The 19,652-nt window shown below is 39.1% G+C and overlaps 2 protein-coding genes across 14 annotated transcripts in view; one reads left to right on the forward strand and one right to left on the reverse strand.

Annotated features, from left to right (window-relative positions):
- Window positions 1-19,652, reverse strand: part of LOC130707501 (cyclin-Y-like protein 1) — a 142,619-nt gene that overhangs the window by 4,768 nt on the left and 118,199 nt on the right. For 7 of the 13 annotated variants that reach the window (XM_057542233.1, XM_057542232.1, XM_057542231.1 and 4 more), the window contains 6 exons: window positions 18,150-18,184; window positions 11,997-12,097; window positions 8,073-8,108; window positions 5,817-5,868; window positions 4,725-4,844; window positions 739-905 (listed from right to left, as the gene is read on the reverse strand). In XM_057542233.1, the coding sequence (XP_057398216.1) occupies window positions 739-905; window positions 4,725-4,844; window positions 5,817-5,868; window positions 8,073-8,108; window positions 11,997-12,097; window positions 18,150-18,184 (511 nt within the window). The remainder of the gene's footprint in view (window positions 1-738; window positions 906-4,724; window positions 4,845-5,816; window positions 5,869-8,072; window positions 8,109-11,996; window positions 12,098-18,149; window positions 18,185-19,652) is intronic. The other 6 variants (XM_057542238.1, XM_057542239.1, XM_057542234.1 and 3 more) reach the window with 5 other exon arrangements.
- On the forward strand, window positions 14,848-15,437 carry LOC130707505 (10 kDa heat shock protein, mitochondrial-like). Its single transcript, XM_057542290.1, has one exon. It carries the CDS (start codon window positions 14,901-14,903, stop codon window positions 15,207-15,209), a length of 309 nt encoding a protein of 102 aa, XP_057398273.1. The 5' UTR covers window positions 14,848-14,900; the 3' UTR covers window positions 15,210-15,437.

Below are 19,652 nucleotides of genomic sequence, written 5' to 3' on the forward strand. Positions count from 1 at the left end.
TTTCATGCCCATGTGAGCGTGCCATCCGTGAGGAGAACCTGCCTAGTTAACTCAAGGCCCCACAAAGTGCCGCTGTGTTTGCTGAGTGCCCTGGGTGAGGCCCCAGGGATGCTTCCCGGACTACCTGAGAGGTAGGTGTTTCCTAACTCAGCAGACTTTAGGGGAGGAGACAGGAACACAGGGATCTGAAACCTTTATATGTGGCTACCTGTACATCATAGTTTCTGTAACAACAGAACCTCAGATCAAAAGGAGAAAAAGACCAGCAAAAGCAAATACACAATGTGTGACTCAGGTTGAAATTAGAACCTGTCAGTAGTCTAGAGGCCCTAAGACCTTAACAGTGGCCACTTGCTGCAAAGACCAGGCATGTGCCCCTTAAAAATGGACTGGACCTGGTAGACAGCTTTAAGAAAGCTGTGAAGTTACTTACTGTACCATGTTGTTCTGGTAGTGAGCTTGTAAAATGTTTGGCAAAAACCACCAGAAAAATAATTTCAATTTATCAAGCAGAATATTACAACAATAACACATCAAGACCTACCAATTAATGAGGGGAAATACAAATTGTTATACTACAGCTAGATAGAAAGAAGTCTGTAATTTTATGTCTATTTCAGCTCTCTGCACAAGGTAACCTTTCTTAAAATGTAACATTTCTTAAAAATGTAAACTTTATGAGAGCAAATGAGGTATTGGAAAATGGTTAGAAAGTTCACGGTAACCTTACAAACTCACATGTCCTCAACTGTAACGTCCTTGAGGATCTGGCTGTACTCCACATCCCGTACAGCATCATCGTCCCAAAGCCTGGAGGCAAGAAGAATGGCTCCCAAAACAATTCTTTTCCAGTTAGTGGGGCAAATGTCGATCTCAGCATAAGTTAAAAGCCTTTCTAAGTAAACCTGCAAAAGTAGAGCACTGATCTTTGATTTTAGTTCAGTTTAAGTGCTGTGATAAGAATTGTTAGGAATGACAGATTTCATCTCTTTTTGACACCCCTTTTATTCCTAGGTTCTACAAAGACTTTGCTCAGCCAAGCCAAGGCCAGAGGCCAGGTCACAGTTGTAAGTCAGATATTTCTGTTAGTCTGATATTTCTACTCTGCCCGTGTGAATTTCCAACCCAATTTTGGTCACAGGAATGAAAGGACATCTCAGCAAAGGGCATTCTAAAGACACGCATTGTGTTATTACCTTCCCACTTGTCAAGGGCAGCACATACAGCCCAGTGTCGACTTCAACTGTTCAGTAAATGCTTGAGTGCCTATCACGTGCAATGTTAACTACAAGACTGGTGGTGGTTGCATGGCGATTTTACATAACGCTTGAGTGTGTAAAATTCTGGTCAGACTGAGCACATCTTTACCTTCTCTTCAGAGTCACCAGTCCTTTTGTGGCATGAACTTGAAGATAAAAACTGGTGGTCAAGAGAGCCTCCCAGTGGCTGCTGCGTGGCACAGCAGGACAGGCAGTCCAAAGGGGCTTTACAGCTAGCTGGCAAGTATTCCCATATTTTAGTGCCTTTTTAAGGAACACACATGCATACAAAGGGTAGTCCTTTTCATATCCCCCATTTTTCACATCTCCATTATCATTTCATTATTCATTTCTGTCTTACATAATCTGCAGCTTAGTCAATTCTTTTGGTTTTAAGGTGGGAAGACCTGCCTGTGTCTGTATCCCTGGGGCTCCTCTAAACCTGCCGGTTTGCGAGATGATTTCATGGTTTCTTTTACATGTATCAAATGTCTACCCTACAAAGAACTGGATGGAGTTAACAGCTGAGCAAAGATTAGAGAGGTAAGCTGTGATTTGTTGTTACCTCTGTAGAAGAGTGTATATGCCATTTGACAAAAAGAAAAATGTCCAGTTTTAAAGAGTCTGTTTACTCTCTGAAGGGTTATCAGATTGACAGCTCAGATTCGCCCATGCCCTCCAAACTCTACTGTGTTTTCAAACACGGGTATTGAGATTATATGTTCTTAGTGAAATTCGGCTCCCATTCCCCAAAGAACTCAGCACTCTCTAGTACCCTAAGAACGACTCTCCCCGCAAGGTTCAACTCTCTACTTTATGGGACTAATCAGAGGCACTGAAACGACACTGGCAATCTCTCAACTTCCTCTCACCTTTGTACTGGCAAACTTGGTACACGTGCCGATATTCATTTATCCCACTTGCCCTCCTGTCTCGGAGGAAGCGAGATTTCTTTCTTTTCACTGAAGCTAACCCTCCTATGAATGAAGTTGATCCCACCTCACTTCTGCAGAGCACTGTGCCCACAGTTAGTCTCTTTTTGAACAACTTCTCCCTCTCTGTCAGAGGCTTCCTCCAGTGGGAATGCTTCCATGTCCCCAGCCTGTCCCCCACTGCCCCTAGACGGCGTCCTCAGGGCTGAGGCCAGCTCCTCATCTCCCATCCTCTCCTTAACCCACTTCAGTCAGCCTCCTGCTGCTACCACTCTACAGAGACTACTCTTGCCGTGGTCACCGGTGCCTTCACACAAACAACCCAGAGCTCTTCGTCCCAGAGCTCCACTCCCCAGGCCTTCCCTCATAAATGAAAGAGCACTGCCACACGCCCAGTCGCTGAGACCAAAAACCTGCACTTGAGTGTATCCTGCTCCAATCTGTTAGAACTTCTTGTTATCTCTACCTTCACTGGTACCCTGACCGCTTTTCTGTCTGTCACTTCTGACTTGTATCGCTGCCACTGCCTAACTTCTCTGCCTCCCAACAGACTACAGTCTGTTCTCCCCAAAGCAGCCAGGAGAGCCTCTTAAATTAAGAGTACTTTATGCGCCTGCTCCAGATCTGCCAGAGGTTTCCCATCAAACAAATACCTTCTTCCCGTGGCCTGCAAGTTACGAGGCCCTGTGCGGTACGGCCTTGTCCTTCCGTGACCTCATCACCTATGCTCTTTCCCTCATTCCCCGCTCGGATCACAATGGCCACCTTGCTTTTCCTTGAACACACAGAACAAGTTCCTGTCTCAGAGCCTTGCACGTGTCCCCTCTGCCCGTAATGCCAGCGTACCTGATCTTCCTCAGTTCAGCCAGGTCCTGGGTTCAAACATTACCTCTTTAAAGAGGCTCTTCCTGAGCTTTCTAGTAAGCCCCTCTAATCACTTTATCCCTTTACCTTGCTTTCTCTTCATGGTTTTTACCACTACTTGAAATAGTCATCTTTTAAAACACACTCATTAAAAAAAACACTTATACTTTGCTATACACCTGAAACTAACACAACACTGTAAATCAACTGTACTCCGATTAAAAAAAAAAAAAAAAAATTTTACGTCTTCCACACTTGCTCCATAAAGGCAAGAACTTTATTTATCCAACTTGTTCTCTCCTCCACCCCCCACATGTAGAAAAGTGACACAGAGTAGGTATTCAGTGACATGGTATTTATGACATGAGCAACTTCTTGGTAGCATTTAGCGTTTGGACCATACTCTCCTTCTTGAACCTCTCCTGGTGTCTCTTAGGGTTCTCTGCTGGGTTTCCTACCACTGTAGCCACTCCTCTGGGGATCTGTCCCTTAAGTGCTGACAGTCCCTACAGATCTATCTTCTACCCACTTTTTATTTTACATACTTTCTCTGCATTTGAACAGCTACACTTAATTCCCTCCCTCTAGCTCAGATTCATGCTCCAATCCCATATATTCAAATGATTACTAGACACTGCCATTCTGCTGTCTCGCAGGTACATCAAGCTTAACTTGTCTACAAAGAAATGCCCCTCTTCCAACCCAAATACTCTCCTTCCTGCATTTCCTAGCTCTCCATATGCAAGCACCATTCCTGCCTCTCTCAAGCATGTGCTAAGCACTCCAAGTGGCCTGTAGCTCCAAGAAAAGGCCTGTGTCTGATCCAGTACCCACTGAGGGGTCTCTTTTCAAAAGGACAAGCCTCCTGTCCTAAATTCTGCCTTGATAGGAGCAGGCAGTGAGTGGCCTAAGTATTCCTTCCCTGCAGACCACGCAGCTGACTTTCCCCCCTACAGGTTTGCTATAGGGAGGAGTAAAACAATCCCAACTACCTCTCACTTGAATATGATTTATTATTCAAATGATAAAATCTTACCATAGGAATTAGGAATGGATGACAAAAAGGTCCTTACACAGCTGTAGCTTAGCAGGCTAACTAGAGTAAAGCCTTCTGAAGTCCTACTGGCACCCTAGTCCTGGGCAACTTCACATGCAGGCAATAAGAGGACAGCAGGGATGGTTAACACCATTATCCATTACCCAAGGAACAGAGAACTGAGGGCAGTAGTTCTCAATCAGGACACACATCAGAACTGCCTAGGCAGTACAGTCTGGGACTCAGCTTCAAACTACCCGGAACCTGTTTCTGCCTGTGGACCAGAGCGTTCAGTTATTGCCCCGCCCTACCACCACAACATGCGTCGTCTGTGTGTGCGTGTGTGCACTGTGCGTGCATGTGTCCCCTCAGGTGTGGAAGGAGAAACCAGAAATCTCTCCTGCTGCCTTTAATAGCAATTGTTTTGTGATGAGAAAAGCAATGGCAACATTTTAAATCATAATGATTATTAAAGCTCAAATGTGTATACTTTACTTTCTTTTGATAGCTTTCTCTTAATAAAGTTCTAATGATCATTTCAGGAACCTACTTTCATTTGGGAAAAACAGGACCATACCATGTGTACAAGACAGAAATTTCTACAGATGCTTTATGAAAGAAAAAATATCTTACCAAAGTTACTACTGCACAGTCAGCAGTTAGCAGTGCGGCACTAAAAAGAGTATGAACAAATCTGTAAATGAATTCGTGTTCAGGATCATGCTCGAAGTATTCCTCTGGAATCTTTTCTCGCTGAAAGGAGAAAAAATGCAATTTAAGTATCCATGGAAGAAAAATACTTAAAAGTACCCTTAAGATAGCAGTCTTCACACTTGGGCCCACGTGCCCCTTAAAATAATTTTGATTGGGTGACATGTCTTGTAGTCTTTTAAATATAAACAATGGGATCCTAAAATACCACAGTGATCCAGTACTCACCACCATTCATTAAAGAAAAATACAGGCACAACCGCAGAAAATTTATGTATTTCCACGTTCCTCCCCACAGAATTCTAACCAAATGTAAACTATTGGGTTGGCCAAAAAGTTTACTTGGTTTTAAGGAAAAATAAAAGACACAGTTTTCATTTTCACCAAGCATTTTATTGAACAATATATTCACTAACCAAACAAACTTTTTGGCCAACCCAATATTTTTAGGCTCAAAAGTCTTGCTGATCACCATATGTCATACTTTTCTGTAATCAACTTTGAAAACACATTTCCAGTGTCCTGTAACCATAAGGCTCTAAGAATGTGCTGTCCTGTACAGCAGTCGCCAGCCACGTGTGGCTACAGAGCACCCGAAGAAGTGAATTTTAAAACTTTGTCATTTTAATTCGTTTAAAATTTAAACAGTTTTCTAATTTTCTTCTTACAGGCCTTATCATATTAGGTTTATTTACAAATATTTATATTGTTTGATGCTATGGAAAATCATCCTTTAAAAAGATACATTTTCTGTTACTTGGGTATGTTTACTTACCTGCTCACTATTCATACAAAGTGCAACTCGGTTCATATCCATCAACCCCTTAGACAACACGCCTACGGTAAAATGACTAGACACAACATGGCGTGGGGAAGAAGACTTAAAGGAAGATGAATTTGACTTCGAGCTGGAGGAAGTAATTTTCTTCTAGTAATTAATTTCAAAGCAAATCAGCGTGAAATAAACACAACTGTATAAGAGAAAAATACAACTTCAATAAAACTGACACTTACTGTGAGTGGATGTAATCTCTCATCAAAAATATCCAAGGATCTATCTGCATCTCTATAAAATAAGAATGTGTATTTAAAAAATTAATTCAGGAGTTACTATCTTAGTAAAATATCTGCTAGGAGTAGAGAGAGGGGTAGAGGAAGCTTAACCTTCAACAAAGCAAACAGTTTTATCAATTCTTCTCCTGGATTCCACCCTTAGAAAGGTTTCCTGACCTATTTTTACTCAGCACATCAAGTTCTGTGAAATCTTTTCTACAACAACCAGCCAGAGTTGCCTCTATAAGCACTGACCCTCCCTAACAGGCAATGCTAGTAAACCAATATATTTTCACTCCTCTAACCTCACACTGGAATATGCAAGAACATTTTATAAAGCAGTGGTGGTGGGCAATAAATTCTTCTAACTTCAATGAATGTGAATATGAGATTCATGGTTTTTTCCCGTTTTTTTCTCTTTAGTTCTGTATATTCTTATTGTGCATTTCTTCTTGTCTCTTTTAAATAGTTTGAGTTAAAAATGTAATTGTCTTTTTATTTTAAAAGAAACCAGGCTTTTTAATTTAAAATTTCACCACACTAATACACTGCGCTCATTTGAACAGTGGTTCTCTAAATGTGGTCTGCAGGCCTCTGGGATTCTCCCCTATCCCCTCCTTCAGGAGGCCCAAGAGGTCAAAACTGCTTTTATAAGAATACTAAGACACTACCTGCCCTTCACATTGTGTGACATTTGCTATGGATGTATAAAAGCAAAAGTGGGTAAAACTGCTGGTTTCTGAGCATGAATCAAGGCAGTGGTACCAAACTGAATTAGAAGTCATTCAATTATTCACTGCCACTTGCAGTTAAAAATCTGCGTTAAGAACATCCTTGATAAAAGAGTAAAAATTAATAGTGTTCTTAAACCTTGGTCCTTCTTTTTAATATTCTGAATAAGTGGAAAGTATGCATTAAGCACTTTTACATACTGAAATATGGCTGTGTTAAGGAAAAGCACTTGTGACTTGGCGGTAAGTCATTTTTTTTCATAGAACACCATCTTTATTTGAAACACTTTTTTCATCGAACACCATCGTTATCTGAATGTACAACTGACACAGTCATTCTTTCAAAAATGAACAAAGTGAGCCTGTCACTTAAGGAAAATAACTCTAAAGTTATTTGTTGCCAATGATAAAATTCAAGCCATCAAGCTAAAAATATCAGGATTTTTGGAAAACTTCTACCTTCTATTGTGAACTTGACAACTTCTCAACACTTAAAAGACTTTTCTGGTAAGACTGGGGGTGATACTAATAACAAAAGTGAGTTTTTGACACTGTCTAAAGAAATGTGAACCAATACTTTCCAAATGACCAACGTATAATATTATAAAGTCAGGTACAGGTAAAAAGATCTACTCAGTATGCATGACAGATCAATGGGTATTAATTTAACATAGTATTTATTACAAGTTCATTGATATGATTTAGAATTCCATTTTAACTAATTTAAGAAACTAGCACATGCAGACTTTTGGTACAGTATCAAAGAATATACCAAATTATCTGAAGGCTTTAAAAATACATCTTTTTCCAACTATATATCTGCAAGCAGCTGGATCTTCTTCATATTGTTTCTTCAAAACAAATGACTGAAGACAGAATAGATATGAGAATCAGCTGCCTTCTATTAAGGAGATACTTTTCTCTCAATATTTTTTGTTGTGGAAAATAGTTATTATTCATTAAAAAAAAATGACTTATGTTAAACACTGGGGTTCCCAATCAGGGGTGATTTCGTCCCCCAGGGGACTTCTGGCCATGGCTGGAGACAGTTTTGGTTGTCGTAATGTGGAGGGAAGAAGGTGCTACTGGCATCTAGTGAGTAGAGGCCAAGGGTGCTGCTATATATCCTATAACACACAGGACGACACCCCACAACAAAGCATTATCTAGCTCAAAATTTCAATAGTGCTAAGGCAAACCCTGTTTTAACATACAATGGATTTAAGTTTTTAAATTCTCAATTTCAATTTCTAATACAGTAAATTATCAATATAACCCATATAAACAAATACTCTTTGGGATGCTCAGTAACCTAAGAATTAAGGGTCCTAAGATAAAAATAAATGATTCACTTCTATACTGTAATAAAAGCACTCGAATAATAAAAGCTTATGCCAGTAACATCTATAGTTATTACCTAACACTAAACTTGATACCTTGTAAATTAATTAGCTGGAATAACAAGATAGGTTTTAAAAGAGCTCACCTGTTCTTTATGTGGTAATATATTGCTAAGGTCATACTGTGGAGGAAAAAAATACATTGTAATAACTGATTTTTATCATATCAGGCCTGAAGACATTTTTAAAAAGGGGTTAGCAAGGAGGGAAGACCTTCCAGAGGCCCAGTGGCCCCGAAATCCTCGAATTCAGAACAGTACCACATGGGTGCTTTCCCCCTTGTTTTAGGTTCTTCAGCTTTTAGCAAAATTAGGAGACCCAAAATGCTAGATATGCTGAAGGCATGTTTTGGTTGATTATTATAATATATAAATTATTACATATTTCCCCTGTCATTTGTCCTTCTACCCACAAAACCTCCTGTCCTGTACAAGTTATATCTATCTATACACATGCTTCAATTTAAGCCATATAGTAGTTGTTTGTGTGTGGGGGGGTGTGTGTGTGTGTGGTTTTTTTGTTAGCCCCTGCATTTCAGTTGATTTAGTTCGCTATCCACCTACCCATCCGTTTTCCATTATTTCCCTAAAAGTAAATAATAAAAGTGCTCTATACCAAAATGATTTAAAATCACTTTTACATAATTAGAAAATTTAATAGCAAAATTTTATAGCCACAAAACTGATGATAGGTCTAGCTATCCTGAAATAAGCAGTGCTAATAATACAGCATAATACTACACAGTATACTATTAATGACAGGTATTTCCAAATTATTTTAAATAAAGTATTAATGAACAGATAGATACAAGTCCTTAGGTAGTCTTTTTTTTTTTTTAAAGACAATTTTTTTTAAAGCAGATATTCATTTTTAATTAATTAATTATTTATTTATTTATTTATTTTTTGGCTGTGTTGGGTCTTCGTTTCTGTGCGAGGGCTTTCTCCAGTTGCGGCGAGCGGGGGCCACTCTTCATCGCGGTGCGCGGGCCTCTCACTATCGCGGCCTCTCTTGTTGCGGAGCACAGGCTCCAGACGCGCAGGCTCAGTAGTTGTGGCTCACGGGCCCAGTTGCTCCGCGGCATGTGGGATCTTCCCAGACCAGGGCTGGAACCCGTGTCCCCTGCATCAGCAGGCAGACTCTCAACCACTGCGCCACCAGGGAAGCCCGGTAGTCCTTTTTAAGTTACTATATTCCTAAGTTATTCACAGATGTTGTATATTAGGCAACAAAGGGGTTCTCTGGTTAAGTTATATGCTCCCCTTTGTTCTCAGTGTCTAAAATGAAACTCAAAATAATTGAGGGAAGGCAAATCTGAATTTTATAATAGGTCTATAGAATCTTAGCACTTGTATAAAGGCCTGTAACACCGTTAGCATCAAAGATGGATACTTCTATAGCGCTTCAAAGTTTCATCTTCAAATGGATTTTAAAATCACAGCATTACAAGTTAGGACCACTGAACCGTAGATGACATTTAATTAAACAACCCATTTTACAGATAAGGGAACCAAGGCTTAAAACTGACTTACCTAAGGTCCCACTAATTATCAGAAGCAGTTCTCTTTCTCCTGCCCTCTAACCAAATAGTGGCTCCCAAGCTCAGTTGCACACTGGGATCATCTGAGAAGCTTTAAAAACTGCCTGGCTTCTGCTTCAAGATGTTCTGATTTAACCGGCACTGGGTATGACTTGGGCATCAGGACTGTTTTTAAAGATCCCCAGATGACTGCAGCGTGCAGCAAAGTTTAGGGATGAATGAGTTAGGGTTAAGATCGGAGAATCACTCGGGATGCTTTTGTCCATATAATCATGCTTCACATCATTCCCCATCTTGTCAAAAGGTGTGTGTGCGTGGGTGAGAGAGAGACAGACAGACAGACAGACACACAGACACTGTGTCTTGGAGGCGGGGGCAGGCGGGTGGACTTTGTGCATCCAGAAACATATATCTTGAAAAGTTGCATAAGTGATTCTAATAAGGCTCACCTACCCCACTGAGAACAACTACCCCACTGAAAACTAAGCCCATGATAAACATTTTCAAAATCATTCCTAAAAGCCAATTGGCCCTATTAATTTTCTCAGTAAACCTTTATTTCACCAATAATGAATGTGATGAATGATCATTTTTAAAACTTCATGAGAGCAAATTAAAATTGACTGTACTTCCAAAAATTAGACTAGGTCGGGAAAAAAAAGGATGAAACCTACTTGTCTGAGCAAGGTGAATCTTTTTTTTTTTTTTAATTTTATTTAATTTTACTTATTTTTGGCTGCATGGGGTCTTTGTTACTGCGCGCGGGCTTTCTCTAGTTGCCAAGAGCGGGGGCTGCTCTTTGTCGTGGTGCGCGGCCTTCTCACTGTGGTGGCTTCTCTTGTTGCACAGCACGGGCTCTAGGTGCGTGGGCTTCAGTAGTTGTGGCACACGGGCTCAGCAGCTGTGGCTCGCGGGCTCTACGGCACAGGCTCAGTAGTTGTGGCGCACGGGTTTAATTGCTCTGCGGCATGTGGGATCTTCCCAGACCAGGGCTCGAACCTGTGTCCCCTGCGTTGGCAGGCAGATTCTTAACCACTACACCACCAGGGAAGTCCCTGAGCAAGGTTAACCTTCAAAGTACTTTTGAATTATATACTGGACATCAGACTCTTTTGAATTCAAAAGAAGCTGCGACTCTAGCCAAAGTAAGAGTGGTTTTGGTACCCACAGATTCAGTGTCTTGGCTGAATAAAAACATTCAGTGATTCTGTGATAAGTGCCCAAACTCAGGACTTTAGAGATGGGGCTCAGTTTTTGCTGAAACATGATTTGACTGCAACTATTATTGTAAGCAAGAGAGGAAAGTTACCTTATTATGACTGTGAACTTGCTGTCTTTAATTAAAGTAGAAGTTACTGATCATTTAAATAGCTAAAAAAAAAGCTGGCACATTAAAAACCAATTAAAAATATAATTAGCTTATAAAATTAAGACAACAAATAAAATTAAGGATAAGGACATTCATATTTTCAAATAGCATTTCCCAAACTGTGTTCTGGAAAATCAACATTCATATCCTAAGGAGATGTTAATGTTTCGTGGACAACCGCGAGGGAGGAGGCAAGAAGCTCTGCATCCCGTTTGGTTTCTTTCTCTTAAATAAGCTTGAAAGGTTCCTCATTAGGGTGTTTTGAAAGTGCATCTCCAATTGTGGACTATGAGGTGCTCCCAGAAATTAAAGAACAGTTTCCATCATCATGACACTGTTCGTGTCTCCTTAAGTATAAGCCTGACCACAGCCATGTTTCCGAAACCTCACCTCTTTTATTGTTCTCTGCTGTGATTGATACAGTGTGTTGGAGATATATTTATATATATAAACAAAAATTAAATGTGTCTATTAAGTTAAAACCTCAGTTGAACAAATTTCATCTACAAAGAAATTAAGCTTGAGTGTGTATTTCTTAAGACTGGTTTGATATATTCTCCCCCTCTCTGGGGGACAGGAAGGAGAAGTAAAATTTCATACAGAAATAGTGCAGGAAAAAAAAAAATGCACAGTGGGATAAATCTGACAAAATCCAATTAAATTTAAATGCAGATTCGCTTTGGTGCCAGTAGGGGACAAGCTGTTCCTTCTTCTAAGAGTAGCTTCCAAAGTAGTATACATTGTTTGAGGACTACAACTCATAAAGAAATAATTTTTTCTAGAAATAGCCAATAAAAAGTACCTCTCTTTCTCATTATGTTCAACAATGGCTTAACAACAGAAATGCGTCAAATAAAGATTTATACTTTTTCTGGGATTTCTTATTTGCTAACTGGCTTTCCCTTCTATCATGCGCTCTAAGATTAAAATGGAAACTGAAAATTCATATTTAGGTCCTTGAAATCAATCTATAGTTGACACCAGTTTTTTAACCTGATCACTGAAAAGGACAATTCAAATGAATGAAATTATGTATGGCTAGGATGCTTTTAGCGATAAGGGGGTCTGTCACTCAGCCCTTGGCAACCTAGTTGTACTCACCGTTTTAGTGTGGTTCTAAGATTAGGCTGTCTGACTATGCTGTCATCTAGAAATATTGTTGAGCATGAGTTATACTTTTTAGTAAGCTGCCCTGGAGATACCTGAAGGGGAAGGGAAATAGAAGAAAATGTCACAGTAAGTTAAACCTATAAAGTGTGTTTTTTTCCTTGGTTAAAATGTCAAACGATAAAGCATTAAGATTTTTCTTACACTCCATCAACTGCCTGAGTGTGATGTCATGTGCAGCTCTATGGGAAACCTCTATACTCTTGACTTCCACAGACGAGCTTTGAGAAATGGGTTATAAAATGCTGCCTTGATATAGTACCTATAATCAAACCTGGCAAGCACCTATTATAAATTACCTGTATAATAATGTAAAAAGTTTAGAATAAGATTTCAGGGTTTTTTCCTTAAGCAATGAAATGCAGCTGAGATTTCCTATTTCTATTCATTTACTACAATAAAACGTAATGCTTTCTATAATACCGATGTAGGAGCATTTCACTGCAGTAGATGAACACCAATAATAAATGTATTAGTTCAGGAGACAGTGTGACGAAACAAACGTTTTCGAATCAGAGGCTGGGCATGCCAGGGCTGCTCTATCACTAAAAAGCTGGGGGCCATAAGTCTCTCTGGGCCTCAACTTCCTTATCTGGAGGACAAAAAGGTACTGCTTAAAGATTCTCTCGCATCCAAAAAAAACGGATAAAACAACTCTGAGAATTTAACTTCTCACTTCATGTTTAAGTAAGACTGCCATGACATTACTCAAGTGAGAACCTCAGAGAATACTTGCCATTCATTTCAAAATTGTACTAATTCGGTTCTACGTGTTATTTGACACTCCTGCCTCACCCATGCTGCTCTCTGCCTGCAGTGCCTTTTTCTTCCTCCTGTCCCAGCAAGCTTGACCCCATCTTCCTCTAGGATCCCTTTGCCAGCAGGCACACCACAACACTTCTCACTTTCTGCACACTCACACGTCTAATTTACCAACTGTTCCATGGTCTCAGCTGCTTGCATAGTACCACCCTCTTTAGTAAACAAGCTTCTCCAGGTTAGGAAGATTCTTCTCCTACCTCCAGCTACTGAGCACAGAATCTGGGACAAATTAGGATTCAACAAGTGTTTGAGAAATTATTTAAGATCAGTTACAACTGGAGGTAAATCTTACTAAAGATACAAATTCGTGAGAACTTATCTACAGTGGTGTTGGATAGGTGACAAAGAACTTTTTGAGACCCTCTAGAGAATGAACTATCTTTAAAACACTTTAGAAGTATCCATTTATTTGTGAAGAGCCCATGAACACGGCAATAGTCAAATACTAAAATGGCCTAAACTATGTTAGGACAACTCTCTTCCTTAAAGTAAGGCCAATAACCAAATCCCAATCACTGAAAGCCACTGGAAGGAAGAGTAGCATTCTTTAATACCACAGAATACAAACAATTTTAAAGCTGGGTTTTGTTTTTGGTTTTTGTTTGTTTACTAATTCAGATGAGCCTTCCTTCCTCCTATTAATATAAAACAGTTTTCACCATGCTGTCACACTCTCCCATCAATGTCCGCCACAAATACATGAAAGGTGAGGCAGGGAGAAAATCTAGTTGATGCTTTTGAAAATACAGAGCATTTAAATAAAAATTGCCAGTATCCAATCATCAGAAATATCCAAATGGCATATATAAAACACCATTTTGCTTGTTTCAGATGCTTTATGCAAAGCCACTTATTCCTTATTAACAAAAAGTTCTAGATGTAACATATTTGAAAAGTATCACCATTTGGAAGACTAATTTCTCCTTCAAGCTAGAAATGTTTTAAACTAAAACTCGGATATGGTCCTTAAGCTATTTGGTTAATGTGTAATTTTAGAATCTCAAAAAACAGATACAGCATGAAAAATGAAAATTCACTCATTCAAATACTTTGATTCTAAACGAAGCAGGTTATCTTTTAAGGTCACTACTATTAGGGTATAATATGACATACACTACACGTAATAAAAGTCAATTCTGACCAAAACTCTCTATATATGAGGGGAATAAAAATAGTAAGGAAATGTACCAAAATATAGACTAGTTGGTAGAGCTTTGGGTGCTATTTATCCTGTTTTCCTCTATTAAAAACTTTTTTTTCTATTATGAATGTATATTGATTTGTCTTTGGAAATATTACTGCTAAAACATTTAAAATTTTTAATTAGATGTGGTCTATAGTCCTATGGGGGCTCATTTAACGTATCAGCAACTTACAGTCTACTGGCTCGATCCTACAAAAGAAACACTTCCACAGGCCTACTCCTGAAACTATTCAAACTTTCCAGCATCTAGTGTTCACTAAAGGATGGCAGAATTGAAGCCTCTGAGCAAAGCCTAGATATGTTAGCTGCCAGCAGATTACTTTCCTCTCATCTTGCTTGAAAATTTAAGATAACTGTCCTTTATGATTAAAGCCTTACCATTGCTGGCTCACAACCTCAATAAACTGCACTGACACACATAAGGGTATAAAATGCAAATACAAAAAAAAAAAAACAAGTAGCAAAAAACACTACTGACAGTTTAATGTTCATAGGTATTATTTCAATTGGTCACTGAAGAAGAGTATTTATCTTCATTCAGCACTAAGGACAAAATACATGGACTTTTACAATCTTTATAAGGGGAAAGGTTGCTTAGTAGACTTCAGGTTTAATGGTGAAGACTAGAAAATAATCATACCTAGGAGGCTAGTAAGTAACAACCCTCAAAGCTTATCATTAAAGGTCAAGTACCTGTTGAAATCCCGCCCCCACCCAATGACTCTTCCCACTGTGCCTACTGCCTCTGATTTTAACCCATTAAAAGAATAAAGCCGGAGAGAGCGAGAGTACGAAGTGCGGCAACCCGAGTCATGGCAGGACAGGCATTTAGAAAGTTTCTTCCCCTCTTTGACCGAGTATTAGTTGAAAGAAGTGCACCCGAAGTTGTAACCAAAGGAGGCATTATGCTTCCAGAAAAATCGCAAGGAAAAGTATTGCAAGCAATGGTAGTAGCTGTTGGATCAGGCTCTAAAGGAAAGGGTGGAGAGATTCAACCAGTTAGTGTGAAAGTTGGAGATAAAGTTCTTCTCCCAGAATATGGAGGCACCAAAGTAGTTCTAGATGACAAGGATTATTTCTTATTTAGAGATGGTGACGTTCTTGGAAAATATGTCGACTAAAATAAGTCACTATTGAAATGGCATCACGTGAAGCTGCCCGTTCCCCCAATGGCATCACGTGAAGCTGCCACTGAAGTTCTGAAATCTTTCATCCTGTAAATAATTTCCGTGTTTCTTTTATAATAAAGTAATGATATCCAAACTAATGATATTCAGTGTCTCTGAAATTTAGTTTTCTCTGTATTGATTTAAACATTCCCAAATAAAAGTATATAAATGAAAAAAAAAGAAAAAAAAAAAAGAATAAAGCTGAAGTTCACTTTTTTCTTCCCCCTTTTCACAAGTTTTGGATACGTTTATTAAGAATCAATGACTTTAACTGAAAAATCTGTAATACTCCATCTATGTTGCACATTAATGGACAATATGGTAGGGTGAGTGGTTTGAATAGAATTCATACTCAAGGCCTTAGTAGAAAAGTATAATATTCTAATTATAGGTATAATCAAAAATATTGTCTGAATTAATATCGTTAATTATATTCAATTAAACTTCAAACTCAGAACCTATATTCAAAGAATAAATCTAAGTGTGAGTAGACTGACCACAAATCTATTTCCTCTCCCCCTTCTTTCAGATATCATCTCATTAGAATTAAAGGCATTTTTTAAAAAAGCTATACATAAGACAGGATAAACAGCAGATGATTTTTAATGTTTGAAAGGTGAAAAGACTAGATAAAGGAGTGGTAACTGACATGGCAGAACAGAGGAAGCACAACCTTGGTACCTACAGAGAGTGACTAGGACAGGAAGAAGAAAACCAGTTTGTCTTACAGAACCCAAGGCAGGCTCAGAGTTCAGAGGCGTGGTCCCCAAATCCTTGCAGTGAGGCCCATCAGTTAACGAGTTGTCCAAGTGATGCTTCCAATTAGATCTTAACAGACAGCCAAGGACCATCACACGTTTGAGGGAAGCCCCCAACACATAAGAGATCAAAACAGGAAGAAGGAATGGGACTTCCCTGGTGGCGCAGTGGTTAAGAATCCGCCTGCCAATGCAGGGGACACGGGTTCGAGCCCTGGCCCAGAAAGATCCCACATACCACAGAGCAACTGAGCCCATGCGCCACAACTACTGAGCCTGCGCTCTAGAGCCCATGAGCCACAACTACTGAAGCCCACACGCCCTAGAGCCTGTGCTCCGCAACAAGAGAAGCCACTGCAATGAGAAGCCCACGCACCCAACAAAGAGTAGGCCCAGCTCACCGCAACCAGAGAAAGCCCACGTGCAGAAACCAAGACCCAATGCAGCCAAAAAATAAATAAATAAAATAAAATATAAGGATGCTTTAAAACAAAACAAAACAAAACAGGAAGAAGGAATTGATGGGAGTGATAAAAACTCAGGAGCAAATGAAAACTTGAAATTGCATCAGTGAAAAAAAGAATGACAGGATATAAGAGAACTCTATGAATTGAAAATAAGGTAGACAAAACAATATATTCAATAGAAGGATTAGAGCACAGTCAAGGAAATCTCCAGGAAGCAGGACAAAAAGACAAAATGCAAAGCAGGAGGGGAAAAAAGTTAGTGATCTGGTAAGTCTAAGACTTCCAACATCTGAATAATAGGAACCTGGAAGAAAAAAACAGAATAACAAAGAAACACACAAAAAAGGTCTATACCAAACCAAATTATGAAATTTCAAAATCCCAGGGAGAGGGAAGGTACTAAATAAAAGGTTCCCGAGAAGGAAGGGATGGGGGAAAATGACTAAAATCGGTAATGTACAATGTACCATACAATGTCAACAGGTTTAAGAGCAACAGTGTAAATGAGAAGATGAGAGGGAAATGTCTTTAGAACTGCAAAAATTAGTTTCAACTGAGAATTCTATACTTTATCAAATAGAAGGAGTTTCAGAGAGGCTAGATCTCTATAAACTTTCTGCCCATGTGCCCTTTTCCCAGGAAAATGTGCTCCAGTAAAACAAGGAAGTATAACAAGAGGGAAACAGAATCTAGGACATAGGGGATCCAACATAAGAGAGCAGAGTTATGTGAGATCCCAGATGACTTCACACAGATATCCCAGGAAAAGAGGCATAGAGCAGGCCTAGGGGAACACTAGTCTATATGGGAGTAGGAAGACAAAAGATTGGGGAAAAGTGTCTCCAAGAAAAAAAATGGAACAGATGTGGCTTAGTAGACGGAACATAGTTTTGATAGGCATGTGACAAATGTTAAAACATTTGGGGAAAAAAATAGCTGTTAGAAAACAGGCAAGTGAATATAGTCAGGAAATTAATTCCACAGAAGAAATGAAGAATGTGAAAGCAGGGAGACCGGGCAGGGAGCTACTTACTGCATTTGGCTGTGTGAGATCACGTTGGCTAGGAAAAGGGGGATTGGGTTATCCTAGAGAAGTGCAGAAGGGCTCCAATTTCATTAATATTGAAGAAAAAGAATGAAGGGTGTACAAGGAGGAGGCACAGTCAGAGAACTATATGGCTCAGCAATGCACAATATTTGCAGAGTCGTAGTAATGTAAACATTGATTCTGATTTAGTAAAAACTGATACATGTTGAGGGAACACAGGGAGGGAAATAACGTCATGGTGGACCGAAGAAGCTAAGCTTTCACCTGCTATGACAAGAAGTCAATGGACAGTGCTAAAAATTAACTTACCTGTCATACTTTTATTACTTTGGTTACAAAATAAGATCAAAAAAATAAGGCAAAAGAATTTAAGGCAGATCTTTATACTACAACCATATTAGTGAAATTTAACTTAAATGTCAGAACCCTTAAAAAATGGGCACTACTAAGTCAAAGACTTTCCTGAATACATTTGATAATGAGGAAAATAGAGATTTAGAAAATCTACAAAAAAGAGGTCCATGCTAACAGTATTGGATCCATCATATTTTTAGGAATCATGGCAGACATATTTTTAATTCAAACTATTAATTTCTTAACTTTTCAACTGTTTACTTACATGGTTTAAATGGTTGCTCTTCTTCTTTTGCCGCACTAAGAATAAAAAAAATTAACTGATGAATTCTGATACAAATGCCATAGAAAAATAAAAGTAGTCACTAATTATTTGATGGATTACCAATAACACAATGAGATAAAATTCCATTCTATTTTTTAAAATAATTTCCAACAAAATATATAATTTAAATCACCCAGCAAGATGAGTCCTATAAATAAAATCTAAAAACTTAGTTTCACTTTTTTGACCTAATAGATATTCTGTATTAGGTACAAATGAAAGACTCCCCATTTACAAAAGAAAAGGACAAAGCAAGTTAGGCCAGGTGAGAAACTTAGCTAATAAAAAAATTTACCTGCTGCATAGCTGAACTACTAGCCAGGAGTATTTTCTAATTCTTCATTTACACACAGCTTACTTTCATTACCACAACCTACAGATGACAACTCTAAGAACCAGTTTCTGGCCAGGCACTCATCTCCGAACGCACCAGTATCTCTGGAAGCATCCTGAACCACTTAATGGTAACCTACTCAAATACCTTACTGAAAAAATACACAACTGGAAAGTAACCTATGTTAAACGTAAATTTTAAAATGAGTGTGCTGACCTAAATGAACATATCTACAGCACACAAAACTGTTTTGCTCCAACAAAGGCCAGAAGAATAAAAGCCCGAAGAGGGTCTTAGGCCACACTCTTGCTCACATTGCCTCCTTTAACTCCAGACAGGCATCACAGGCACGGATTCCTTAAGGCTGAAGAGAGAGACAGGCATGGGACAGCTTTTCTTTTACTGTCTCCAGCGCCCCTCTACATGTGAGCAGCTCATGGCTCTGGAAGAAACTGAGAAATAGAGCAATCCTAACCAGAAATGAGTGGCTCAAGTACACACACGAGAAAAATGCAAGTTAGAAACCCCAGGAGCTTCCAGGTTGGTGAACATGTAGTACCCTTGCAGAGGGCATCAAAGCTCTGTGCCCTGTCCCCATGCCTGGCCCTATGCATCTCTTCCATCTGGCTGTTCCTGAGTTATATCCTTTTATAAAAACCAGTGATCTAACGGAAAAAAACAAAAAGCAAAACAACAACAACAAAAAACCAAACCTCCGTTTTTTATTGTGCTGCATCACTTTAAATATTATGGAATGTTCACTTCTTGTATTCCTGCTCTCGTAATCAACTCAAAAACTTGGTCACGTATGGCTTTTTAGCAAATAAACTAGGATTTAACATAACATTAAGGAAGACAGGCAGGCAAGCAGGAGTGCAAAAAATTCTACGGTTCTGATTCTCATCTTAAAACAAGGAGGACACAGGAAATTTATATGAGTTTCACATGCTGAGGATAATCTTCTGGAAAACCCCATATGGCATGTTGCTCTTATTACCCTGGCACAGCACTACATTAGGATGAGAAAGTTTTGAATAGCTTAAAAGTTCTGAGTAGCATAAATCTGGATGTGACATAGGCTCGTCTGGTTGAACACTGTGTAAAACAGG

The sequence above is a fragment of the Balaenoptera acutorostrata genome, chromosome 3, assembly GCF_949987535.1.
Source record: "Balaenoptera acutorostrata chromosome 3, mBalAcu1.1, whole genome shotgun sequence".
NCBI lineage: Eukaryota > Metazoa > Chordata > Mammalia > Artiodactyla > Balaenopteridae > Balaenoptera > Balaenoptera acutorostrata.